A 13,034-nucleotide genomic window follows, 5' to 3' on the forward strand; every position below is an offset into this window, starting at 1 on the left:
ACGGTGTTGAGCGCAACATTATCGGACAGAAGAAGAGGAAGAACAATTTTCTAATGTTCGTGATGAGTTCAGAGTCGCAGCGCCTCGGCCAACGGCCGACGCGCTGTTTCGAACTAAACGCATAGTGAAAACGTGGTCATTCCGCCCGGCCTCCTCTTCTAGGCCACGCAGGCACGCTCATACGACCTGGTTAAAGCAGGTTTTTGTATGTATGTCGTGTTGTCTTTCACATATTATGGTAGCTTAGGATTGTATGTTAATGAGTACGCATGTAATTAGAGAGGTACTAATTAGGGAGTAGTGATTAAGCGAGAAGGAAAGTTAATGTTGATTTGGGATAAATGTATACAAACTAGCTACTGTATGCTTGTCCCCCGTGTCATTGTTTTGTCATGTGAACTGGTGACATTAGTAGAGCACGTGATCGGATAATTTGCTAGTGAGATCAAGTGGAGTCCCTGACGGGACCCATTAAAGCTTTCGCGTCATATCCTTAAAGGCGGAGCTTAGGTGTGTCCAAAGTTTCTTTCTCGGCCGGCTACAACAACCTATTAGGATAAAGTACACACACGGGAGGGTGTACTTATAGAATACTACTACTATGAGCACACAAAACCAATAACAAGCTTTAATTCACATTATTAAATAGGGTTAAACCAATTTAGCTACAATAAGCGCTCAACGGCTGTCAGAGACATGTAAATGAACGTTTTGTACAATTAAAAAGTGACGTTGATACTCAGATCATTCCTATCATATTTAATTAACAATCACGTATCTATAACCTTGCATAAAACTATATCCAATGCTCATACAGCTTGAAACCAGGTGGTGAATGCCCTCAAGATAAAAAAAGAATGTTCTTGGCAACTTAAAAACTATTTAACAAGAAAGTTATTTCCCATCTGGGGCATCATTCCTGAGGAGCGAATCGCGAGCCGACGAAAGCGTCTTGCCGAAAAGGCGCTCGATTTGCTCGAGGTCTTTTCCTTTCGTCTCGGGAACGAACAGATATATCAGGACGAAGCCTCCCGCCAGAGACGAGCTGAACATCCAGTAGGTGCCGGCGGTGCCCAAAATCGTGCGGATGCTGTTGTAGCCCTTCGTCAGGATAAAAGCCTCGGCGAAAAGGGTCGCGGTGCAGAATCCCGTTGCGAATCCCTTGGCCTTGAGTGGGATCATCTCTCCCAGCAGGACCCAGGGCAACGGTCCCAAGCCCACCGCGTAGCCGACGAAGAAGGTGCAGAGGCTCACCAGCGGCAGCCAACCGAATGAATCTTCAAACTCCTTGCCCACCGTCGCCTTGAGGTGGAAGGAGACACCGAGCAAGGCAAGACACGCCGAGGACACTGCTGACGAGAAGAGGAGCAGGACTTTGCGGCCAAGGCGATCGGCGAGTACCGTAGCTATTGCTACCATGATCACCTGAAACGCAGAGAGAAAGATGTAAGCAACTCTGACATCAAGACAGCGGCAGGAGCACAGGGCGAAGTACAAGGACTTCGGAAAAATCACGAAACCCCTAAGCTTAGTCTTGGCAGCCGTCAAGAGAGCGAAAGGGAACCCACAGTAAAGAGTACCGTGTCTCCAGGGGCATTTTTAGTCCTGTATTCGCAATCTAAAGAAAAGAAATGCGGAAAGAAGCGTACACTGCCGAGAGGTAACACAGAAACTACTACCAGCACAGCATTGCTTGTACTGTTCTGACACAAAACATAGCCACATAGCAGGGCAATTATCCTTCTTCACCGCTCCCGTCTTTAGGAATACATCGAGTAATTCAACAGCCTTTCTTTACTTTTTCACTATCCCAAGACGTGTTTTCAGCCGACAGCTTTCATATGATGTGAACCACACATCTTTTTCATCGAAGGTGCGGATGCCTTCATCTCTATTTTGTTCTTCCATCTATGCAATCGTGACCGAGCCGTCCATAGAGAACTTTCGTCTCTTCCATGCGTCCATCATCTTTGATAAAACAAAGGGCAAGTGTAAGCTTGTGGACACGAATTTCCAAAAGGACGAATTATTCTGTATCTTCACCCTGATTTTAACAGTACCGCTGGATATCGGCCGAGCATAATCGCGATACGACTAAAGTCGTCTGTACTTAACTTCTGATGATGAAGTGTTAGGACGAAACGCAAAAGGCCATGACGATGGCATGACGGGTCAGCATTAACCATCATCTGCCTTTCCTCGCCTCTTACTTAGCAAACGATATGTTGTTGTTTCTTCATGGTGACAATGTTAACACTGCTGCTTTTCATCGCTGCTTAACAGACAAACCCTGCGATGTTTCTTATTTTTATGCGTCGTCACTGTTTACTCCCGTGCACTAGTGCACCGCGACGACAGGCGGTGAGACTCTAATACAACATTCGAATTGAAGAAACTCATATGAAGAAGACATCGAAATTCTTCGTTTTTTTTTTTATCCCCAGAGAACAACAGGGAGCCATGGCTCCTATGCTGCTAATACCGACACTGCAAACGCAATTGGCAAGAAAGCATTCTACTCAAGGTGCCGCCTTTGTTCCTTTCTTGAAACTCTTGTCTCCTCAATAATTTTGCAACTTAAAGTAACACTATTCTCGTGCATAAATCATTTTCCTTTAGGCCAAATTAATCGCTGAAAACTTGTTATAACTGCGATTAAGATTATTGCTGTTCTGTTCATCCGCCCACTCTGTGTTTCTGACTTCACAATCATTTCAGCAGTAGAAAAACTGTCGGTGAATTCACACTTCCCACTTCGGTTCGGTGCTGTCTTTTTTGGGTAAAACTGTATAGATTTTTAGCTTTTTTTCTATTACTGTTCAGTCTTTTTGTACGTTTTTATCCCACGCAGTTTCTCTTCTAGTACACCTGATTTTTTGGTCTCGAAATTTCGTCACCACAGTGCAATTCACAGGCGATTTTCAGTTTTCACATCTGCCTCATACTGAACAGCAGCTGCACATCTTCTTGTGTTTGTGACTGCGATGTACCGTGCAACGGGAAAAAAAACTGTAAGTGGAAATAGCCATAAGTGACTATTTCCAAACCGACATCGCTAATCCAAACGTTGAATAACCAAACAACAGACAGCAATGAGCTCAGGCAAACCATTGAGTTCTAGCTGATAAAATAAGTTGTGTGATCCAGCTGGTTCTATTCTTCGAGCCTCAGATTTGCGTTCGTGCTTTAGCACGTTCTTGTATTTCTAACGCATTGGGATATTTAAGATTTTGCTCCAGTGCGACTTTACTAAGCAACAGTTTCTACATAACGCCACGCGAGTCACCCAGCGTACGAGGGGGTACCCAAAAGAAACCGGACTAAATTTTTTGGTCGGCAAAGCTTCTGTGGTACCGCGTTTTGCCACTAGAAGCGCATAGAACGAACATTCCACAGTCAGTAAGCCGAGTGCCGTCGTTGAAGGAGGTCAGGCTAGTTTAGGCAGAATTTTAGAGTGACGACTGTTTTGTGTGAATGTCGTTTTTGCAATGGCTGATTTTCGTGAACAGCGTGCGCCGGTGAAATTCTGATTTTTGCTCGGAAAAAGTTGAATGAAAACTCTTGAAATATTAAGAAAGACGTAAAAGGACGATGCTATGGGGACAACTCAAGTGTTCCTGAATCGAATCCTGAATCAAAGCAACAATCATGCCAATGGAAAACTTCAAATTCACCTCGCCTCAAGAAAGCTCGTCAGGTGAAACCAAACCTCAAAACAATGCTGATTTGTTTTTTCGACGTGAGGAGTCGTCCATTGAAAATTTGATCCGCAGGGTCAGACATTTAGCCAGGCTCTCTACTTGGATGTTCTGAAAATATTGGGCGACAGTGTGCGTTGGAAGCGGCCAGATTTGTGGCGGTCAGGTGACTGGTTTTTCCATCATGGCAATGCCCCTGCTCACATAGCCCTGTCTGTACGACAATTTTGGACCAAAAATGGCATGACCCCTATTCCTCAAGCCTCATACTCTCCCGACCTTGCCCCGTGCTACTTTCTTTGTTTCCTAGAATGAAAAAATAGGTGAATGGAAAGCGTTTCGCTGATGTTGTTGAGGTGAAGAAAAAAACGACGGAGGCACTGTCAAGCATCACAAAAGATGAATTTAAACAATGTTTTGAAAAATGAAATGAAAGATTCGACAAGCGTATCATTGCCAATGGGGAATACTTTGAAGGAGATTGAAGGTCTGTGCTTAAAATGTGAACAAATAAGTTCAAACAAAATTAAGTCCGGTTTCTTTTGGGTACCCCCTCGTATCTTCCAATGCAGTCCGATTACAACGAATATTTTACGAAACTGCTAGCAATAATTTGTACACTGCTGCTTTCCTAAAATTGCTTACTTCCCTAACACGCACTCTAGCTTCCCTAATACGCCTCCAGTGTCGAAGTGCTAGGTAAAGTCCTGCTTACTTGGATAGCCGCCACGATTATAGCCGAGTTCTCCGCCGACACCGACGTGCCAGCGTCCTCGAAGATGTCTTGGGCGTAGGCAATGATCACCCCTATGGCCGACATCTGCTGCATCGTCATGATCAGAAGGACGCACAGGAGCGAGCGGTAGACACGTGGCGCTGCGAGGTCACGCAGCGAGAAGCTCGCAGCGGCTTCTTCGCCGTGACGCGATAGTGCCGATTCCATGGCGCTCATCTCGGTTGCGGCGTCGGGACCCAGGTAGAAGCGGAGTGCCGCTGCTGCGCGGTCTCGGTGCCCGTTCTTGAGGAGCCAGCGTGGAGACTCGTGACACCAGAAGAGCGATACGCTGGTGCAGGCCGACGGTAGCAGGCAGCAGACGGCCAGCATCCAGTAGTTGAGGAACTTGCCCAGGATGAAGACGACGAGGATGCCGGTGCAGAGGACCAGGTTGGCGCCCGTGTTGAGGAGACCACGGAGCTCTGCGGGCGAGATCTCCGAGATGAAGACGGTGACGGCGAGCGCCACCATGCCAGTGCCGACGCCCGTCAGTACGCGGCCGGCGAACAGCGCGGCCTTGGGAGAACCCGCTACCAGGCAGAGCCAGCCGACCATGAACCAGACGGACGAAGCGATCAGGGTGCCTCGCCTACCGATCATGCTCAGATGACGGCCTGCAGAGGTTTTGAAGCCAGGAAATAGTGTCGACAATAGGTTTGTATGTTTCGTTACCCACGAAAAGTGACAGGGTTACTTTTGTGATTAGGAGTGGGAACAGGAACGGTGCAGGTTCCACACGGGAGCTGCGTGGTTGTGCTTTCATTGAACCAGCATCATGCAGCCAGCAAAAGTGGCTGCAGAAAACCTAATCAACTAGCGGCTGCGACAATATCTAGGTAGAGGACTTCTACTGGAATCAACAGCATCTATTTAAAATCGTAGTATGTTGCAACCGAAAACTTTGGCGGTCACTTGCTGGCCGATAAAAAACTTCTCCACCATTACCAGGCATTCGAGAAAGCGCCCAGCCAGTGACGCTAAGCTTTGCGGCCTATCACGTTCAGTTCTGTAGCCACTAGGTCATGCCCTTACATCTTACGCTACAGATGATATCAACGCATTATACTTGACTGTTCAAAAACGGTTTTGGGTGGTTTGAAGGGGAGCTAGAAGTGGTTGTCCCGTATTCTTGGTAATGGTGAGCCAAAATTATGCTCTTGCAGGAATGCGTTTTATGTCGCCATATGTCATCGATGTAGAAGTAGCCTATGTGAGCCGTCTGGTGAGTGGGCTTTATCAAAGGTGTGTGCATATGCTAGAAGGGGCGAGGAGATGAAGAAGGCGCTGTACAGTTCTTCCTGTCACTTTTCTGTCGCAGTGACGAAAGAAAAGTTTGAATTTTTTTCGTTCAATATGAGTGACCGTCCCCACGCTAACGCAAACCTTTCGGGCACGTCTCTTCCTGCAAAGGGAATCAATGGATCTATATTTTATTATCCTGTGAAAACCAGCGTGAGCGCAGGATTAGGTAAGGCGCTATTGTGGTCTCTCACTGATGACCGGGACGAGACGAACATTACCTCGGTGGCATCATTAAAACTAACCTTATAAGCACTCTAAAAAAAAGGGGGACTAAAAAGAGGCGAGGGGTTAGTCCTTTTGGAGACTAACTAATTTGCCATGACCATTAGTCCTTTCCGTGACTAACTGTAAAGAGTCTAACTGTTGGTCCCCGAGGAAAGTGGCGCAACAGTTAGTCCCTGGGAGCGCTCATTTAAAGACAAAAAACGCACAACTAAGGGTGGTTTCGAGCGTGGTTTCGAGGTTAACTTAAAGCGGGATAGTTTTCGACAGCATTTATCACTCATGTCACAATAAAGGAAACACAAACACACATAAATATAGGAGGATCCTAACTCACAACATTTGGACTGCGAACGAGCGCGGGTATGATCACTCCACCCAGCAGGTGGAGGCCGAGAGCAGGAAATAAAAGCCTTATATGCGAAGCACACATACTGCTTGGGTCTACCGCTCACAGTTTTCTCAAACGTACTGCTGTTTAGAGCAAAGCACAGTGATTTTGCTGTCACATGTTTCTGCAATTAGCTGTGGTTGCACAGGCGCAGCGGTCGAAATTGCGTTTTTGGCCAAAAAAAAAAAAGTGCCGGACCATGTGTACTTTTAAGCCCGGTATTTAACAACCACAAATCATTGTTTTCTGTTTTTTGCCGGATAAAGTGCTTATTCTTAGCAGCTAGCACGTGCACATTATGGCCTGTTGAAAAATATAGAAGCGTGTCCTTCACATCCTTTTTTGCTACTGGCGGCCAGCGGTGACAGGGAATTGACTGTTTGCTGGCTGACTGGAACCAAATGGTAATCCTTCGTGTGGCTATGCTTGTCGTCTCATGTCATGGAATTAGGTTATTAGTGGGCATATCTTTTTCTTAATTCGCTCTGAGGATTACTTGGACTTGAACAATTAGCCATTTCTTCGCCTTGTCTAATTCCCGAGTTGCATGCGCACGGAAAGCAACATAAACGAGAAATTCTCATCGTACTTTGTCGTTGTGCATAAATCGACCATCTTCACTGAATAATAGCCTTTTCTGCAAAAAACAAGCACATCAAAAAACTAAAAATAACAAGACTTCACCGTGTCCAGAAATCATCACCGTCAAATCTGTTCGATGCATGCAGCTACGATCCCTCACTAAATACCTCCGCCGTACTTATCGAAATCGCTTAGCAGCTCAAGTCGCATATGCGGCCTATAGTTTCCTTACCGCCAGTTAAGCCACCGATCACTGCGCCCAGCGTAACGAGGGATCCGAACCAGCCGCTGTCGCTTTCACTGAACGCCATGACCTTCCGTATATTGGGCAGTGCCGGTGAAGAGTAAGCCAGGGAGAAGCCGAACGACAGCGACGCCATGTAGGTTACGGCCACGGCAACGTACAGCCGCCTGCGGGCGTCCGCCACCGTGCCCACGGCCTCCGGTGCAACGACAACTGCGGTTTCGGCCTCCGGCATTGCGGCAGTACTCTGAACCGCCACAGCGTTCACACCTGCGGCAGCCAAGGCTGGCGCTGTGTCGGCCCCTTGCGCTAAGGCAGCCTCCACTGGAAAGACCGGAGAGCCACTCTCCATTGCGCTAAGGTCGCAATTAGCGCATGTCGTCGTCGCAGGGACAGCAGCCGTATCGACCGTGGCACCCATCCCTGCAGCGGTCGATGCGATGGCGGTAGCTGGAGTAGCACTTGCCCGTGAAGCGTCCGTCACCGAAGCAACAAAAAGCGCTGCTTCATCACCAGTGTTGTTCCGGATGTTGGGTGGCACGTCTTCCGACGGAGCTCCAGAAGCGGCGGCGTTGCTGAACGAAACGTTCGGAATTGAGGCGTGCTCCAGGGCAACGTTTTTGTCGGAAGCGTTCACTTCTGTAGGCCCCGCCAAGCCGCCAGATGATTTCCCTGCATCGTCCTTTGGGAGAAGGGCATCGTGTGGTGCACCAGAACTCGTGACGTCCGACGCGCCTTCCACATCCTTCAGAGGCACGTTCTCTAAACCAGCGTCTGGCATGGCTGCGGTTACACCTGTTGCACAGAAAATTTCATTGTAAAATTTTCGGAACTTCCTTAGAAATAGTAGTGTTGCCAATGCAGTCAATAATGAGTGCGCCAGTTATCCCATTCACGAGCGGAATAGACCAAGTGGCAAATTCGTCTAACGTTAAGATTATGTTCTCGTCTGATTTGAAAATAGGACGAGGCAAATATGCTAAAATATGTACGTGTCCAACGCTGCAGAGAGACTAGAGTGAACATAAAGTTTGTTCGAATAAGCGACAAAAACCACTACTATAACCGTTGTTGAACATGTTCAAGATCTTTCATTTTTCTGTAAAATGTGAAACTGTGAAAACCGTTGGGGATATAGCGAGCTTGAACAGCAGGAGAGGAAGAAGGCAGGTGGCACGTCAAGCAGTCAACGACCCTGACAGAGACGCATTGAATGAGCACGGATAGCAGCATCTATGGCACGTCCAAAAATATGCTACTCAAGTCCTGCAAAGCATCTAATCACGACGATGAAATAGACCGGAACTTTTTTGTCACGTTCTCTTGTGTGTCAGCGGATGCCAGCACGAACTATTCGAGACAAACAGGTGGCTTCAATCAGAGTCAAAACGCCCAAAAGACGCCCATAATGATTCTCAATAGCGCTACAGAAGGCTCCATATACCGGTGCGTAGTGAATGCAAGTACAGCCGTTCGCACGCCTGTCTACAGCGCCCGAGCGGTGCACCGGGGAGTACACATGCGTCACGTGCGAGTGCATGCACATTTCCATGGATCATGTTTAACTCCTCGTGCCTTTAAAGGCTATACCGAACCCGTCAAGCAGCGGCGGTTGTCACAAATGCACAATAGAGCGCGTCGAGCGCTTTAGGAAAGTGTGTGGGTGACTGTAAAAGTTATCGCATAGAAGGCTCTTTCTTCTTGAAAAAAATGCGTGCACGGATAAAGCCCATTGACTCCTAACTCCATTCTTCAGAAGAAATCAATTCGATGAATGAAATCATGTTTAGAATCTGTTTAAGTACTTTCCAGAAGAAAACGCGCCCACCGCTTGTTCCTCTTTGCAGATGCACCAACATTTCATACAAACGGGTGGGGCACTTAAAAGCCATGATGTTCTTGCACTCGGAGCAACAAGCTTCATTATTGCAATCAGTGGTGCACAGCTTATCAATTTTGTGAACTTTATCACTTTACGCTAAAACACTACATCTCAACGAGCCTCAATACTAGCCGAAAAACAACAGTGCCCGTCCTACTGCGGTGGGCTTTTCTGCTGTTAGCTTTGATTAGACGTGTATAAATGCATGATTGTGACTTTTGGGTACCCGAATAACAATAACCTGGATTCCTACAACTACACCTAGTCTCTTCCCTGCACCACCAACCCACACTCGCACTCTTTCCCCATTCGCCGATCTGCCGATTTAGTCGCTCTAAGGAAGGAGTCGCGACACCACTGCGGCTATAGAACACGTGATCCAATGGTTTCCTTTTCTTTTCTGCTTACGACTGCAGACTTGGAACTATGAAAAACCAATGCCTGGTCCTTCGACGCGTAATCCCAGCTTAACACTGCACTTATCGGACAGCCACGCACGCTTACGACCGAGCTTAAATAAGCATTAACTTGCAAGCGGAACTGCGTTACCAGCTCAACAGCATATCCTCATGTACGTCCCGGATGGCCTCGAAAACAGACATTTAGCTGGACCCTCTCCTGGCTGTTTCATGGGTAAGCTTTAAAATAGGCACAAGGCGCTCCTTACTTTCAGCTATCGCCAAGTCACGTGCACCTTAAATTTATGGTATATAAGGTAGCGCAAAACGGGACAAGGGACCGAGAAAGACGCACACAACATAGGCGCTAGTGTTTTGTGCGTCTTTCTCTGTCCCTTGTTTCGTTTTGCTCTACTTCACATACCATGAATCACCGTTACCGAATCGCCCAAGTTTCTACATTTAAATTTGTTTTTCTGTTTAGAGTAATGCCGCTAACCCCTTATCATCATTCGGTGCATTTAAGAAACTTTTACAGCCTGTGAAACACCGGCTGAACGTAGGCGTCAGCAATTCAGGAACCATTGGCAGCAGTCCCTTCAGGATAGTCCTAACCGCGATTGACAAATAATTCTGATGGCTTCAGTCCTCTCAAGCATACAGTTAGAAGCTGATTCATATTCACAGCGCTCGGTTCGGTATCTGGGAATTCCGCATGGAATTCAGTCCTCTTTAGAGACGGAGGTGTTATATGAAGCCCAAACCTTATCGCATAATTTAACGTTCTGAAAGGCGATGCCCAACAGCTTAAGCCAGGCGGGCCCTGGTCCTTCAACCTCGTTGCTGGAATCGGCTTATGTCGGTCGTTGTACTCTTACCTGGACGGCGAGAAGCACCGGCCGGATGTGAAGCAGCAGGCTTGGAGACGAAGGCCTTGTTCTCCGACTCTGGATGCCTGCTCGCCGACGAATCCTCCATTTTTTGTACTTTACGCTGCAGTGCAAGTGCTTGAAGTATCGCGAGTTGGAGCCACCTCGGGACGGCAAATAAAAATTGTCCAAATGGCGATAAAGGTCAGAAGAACCAATATTCTTACGATGTCTCGGGGGACTAAGTCCACAAGGGCGCTGCAGGACTGTTCTTGTTTAGTCGGCACCTGATGTAGATATTAACAGAAGATATAAAGCATGTCTTGTAAGCGTAGACATGAAAAGTGGGGCTCTGCAATTCTAGGTTTAAGGGCACCTTCAAGCTACAACGTCCGTACCTGAACGCTAACGGCGTGGAAGACCGTGGCGAATGGCTCAAGCCCGACTTCTTCTTCATCTCTTCTCTTCGTTTAATGGCACATGCAGACATGGAAGTAGTGATTATGGCAGGTACAAGAGGACAAAATCAGCCGGGAAAATCTGGAGGCGTTAGTTTTATATATTGGGCAATTTATAACGCAGCGTGAAAAAAAAGTATTTTCGCCATACGATCTTATTAGCAATGCAAGCGGCAAGAAGAGCACGCCCAGCGCTTTCAGGAGTTAGGGAGGGGGTGTAATACATTCTTAGCGTTGCGGAGGACAAATCCTCTCTAAACATCAAAAAGCTTGAGCAAATTCATAGTTAACCTGCTCTAAAGTTTCACGTTACGATCGAAATGCCGTATCGCACAACCTGGAGAAATTAGTTTTTCGAGCACCCACAGCGCTCAGGCATGGGTTTCCGCGCGCTGTCAAGTCACACATGGGATGCATAAGCCAGCTGGAGAGAGAGAGAGAGAGAGAGAGAGACTTTAATGAATAAAGGAGAGGCAGCTGGGTTACTTCGAGAGAAGCTATAGGCATGGGATATTATTAGCCAGACGCGTGCCTATAACGGTTAAGAATTTGGTCTCGCGTTTACAACGACCCAAGTGGCTGACTACAGCAGTGCTTAGGCGCCTAGTAGAGCAATTTCAGCGCCGCCTGGGAATTGCATGTTGCCCACACAGAACTATATAGTGACGGCCCTGAAGTAGGCTACTATATCCTAGCTAGCCACGACGGCGTAGTTTTTTACGCGTTCTGTTACAAACCACGGAATAGTGACTTTGCATTGGCCTCGACGGCTCATTTAGACTCGGTCGAAACATGCTCTGCGGCGAGATGTTGGAGCAAGTATAAGAACACCAGGTGATTATAAAAACCCTTGCGTCTATCCCCTTACCTCGTAGCCAGCGGACACTTTTACGGGGCAGATACGGTATTGTTTTACAATAAATTAGCCAATGGACACAAAAGAAGCAGCTTGGAAATAGGCAAACAAAATAGATGTTACCTATATGAATGCTGCGTAGCGTTTCCAATGAATTCGCAGGCTGTAGCAGAAGCATCGCAATTCAACATCTCGACTCACAATATTCGTTATAAAAAAAAATGCAATGATGACATATGGAGAACAACAAACACGCAGTTCCTGATCTACGTTTACTGAAGTTCATATAAAACAAAATAACACATAGGGTACTCACCTTTTGAATTATAAGCAATACAACTCGGCCAGGACCAGACTTGCAATGTGTTTTTTGTTAACAAAGTTTTGCTTCTTTACAAAACTCTTGTTTGTTAACACTAGTTAGTTACATAACCTTTAGGAAATTTGACCCATATTTCTTGTTATTCTTCTCATCACGCGCTTTTCATACTCGTGCTATAAATACATATCTCGTAGCGTTACCTTTGAAATGTTATTTTTCAGCTATGATGGCGCGATGAAAGCAAGCGTCAAACACACCTGCCACCGTCAATTTTACTTCCAGCGTACGCATCGGACGAAACAACGAGCCAAATAGCAAGCCCAAAGAAGCACACGAAGCGCCTATACGAGAAGAGGCAAATGGCTGTGAGCGATGAAATTACCTTCTTTTGTTAGTGAAAGCAGCTCCAAATGTGCGGCTGCATTGTTTGCATGTCACGAACTAAATGTTTCGCGCTGTACGAAACCGCTGTTTGTGGCCAATATTAGTCTATAGTTTGTTTATTTTCGGTTTGTGGCCACCACAGTCGTGGCTCCCTTTGCCGAATTTGCATATTTATTACAACATTTAACGTCACACAGCTTAATGTTAGTTAAATATCAAAGGAAAACATCACAAATGCGGTTCCAACAAATCCATTGCCGGCATTTCGAGGTCGTTCGAGTTGGCACCCTCGTTATCGACGTGTGAGCACTTGACGCTCGTGAACACGTCAGCAAATTTTTCTCTGGCAGCCCGCTGCAAGCTAAGCTCGATATCGCACGGCCTTTGGCATTCCAGAGTGTTCAGATTAAAGTGAAATATGTACCTACAGTGATCTGCTCTGTCCCTGTCGTCTTTTCTTCTAGGAAGCACGCGATCCCAGGTCTATCTGCCCCACACTCCCCCCTGGGTTATCTACAGTGCCCCCGATAGGGAAGCTCCTGCTACCATTGTTTCTTCCACAGTCGGTCCGTTATCAAGAAAGAGCAGCTGATAGTGGGCTTTGTTTGAACGTGACGTAAGCGTTCCTGCCATGCGGTGCAGTCACGTGGA

At 46.9% G+C, this 13,034-nt stretch overlaps 1 protein-coding gene across 1 annotated transcript; it reads right to left on the bottom strand.

The window, feature by feature from the left end:
- Positions 1-894: 894 nt before the first annotated feature.
- Positions 895-10,860, bottom strand: LOC149340405 (solute carrier family 2, facilitated glucose transporter member 8-like). The gene is made up of 5 exons (XM_089551244.1): positions 10,762-10,860; positions 10,373-10,650; positions 7,203-8,009; positions 4,414-5,087; positions 895-1,425 (listed from the first exon to the last, which is right to left on the bottom strand). Exons 2-5 carry the CDS (start codon positions 10,470-10,472, stop codon positions 895-897), a joined length of 2,112 nt encoding a protein of 703 aa, XP_089407370.1. The 5' UTR covers positions 10,473-10,650; positions 10,762-10,860.
- Positions 10,861-13,034: the final 2,174 nt, after the last annotated feature.

Source organism: Amblyomma mixtum, chromosome 6, assembly GCF_055824585.1.
Source record: "Amblyomma mixtum isolate Tamu chromosome 6, ASM5582458v1, whole genome shotgun sequence".
NCBI classification, from domain to species: domain Eukaryota; kingdom Metazoa; phylum Arthropoda; class Arachnida; order Ixodida; family Ixodidae; genus Amblyomma; species Amblyomma mixtum.

Coding starts and splice junctions, on each gene's coding strand:
- LOC149340405 (XM_089551244.1), bottom strand. CDS start 10,472: ATGGAGGATTCGTCGGCGAGCAGGCATCCAGAGTCGGAGAACAAGGCC. Junction 8,010..10,372: donor CGGTGCTTCTCGCCGTCCAG/GTAAGAGTACAA, acceptor TCTGTGCAACAG/GTGTAACCGCAGCCATGCCA. Junction 1,426..4,413: donor TAATCGTGGCGGCTATCCAA/GTAAGCAGGACT, acceptor TCTGCGTTTCAG/GTGATCATGGTAGCAATAGC.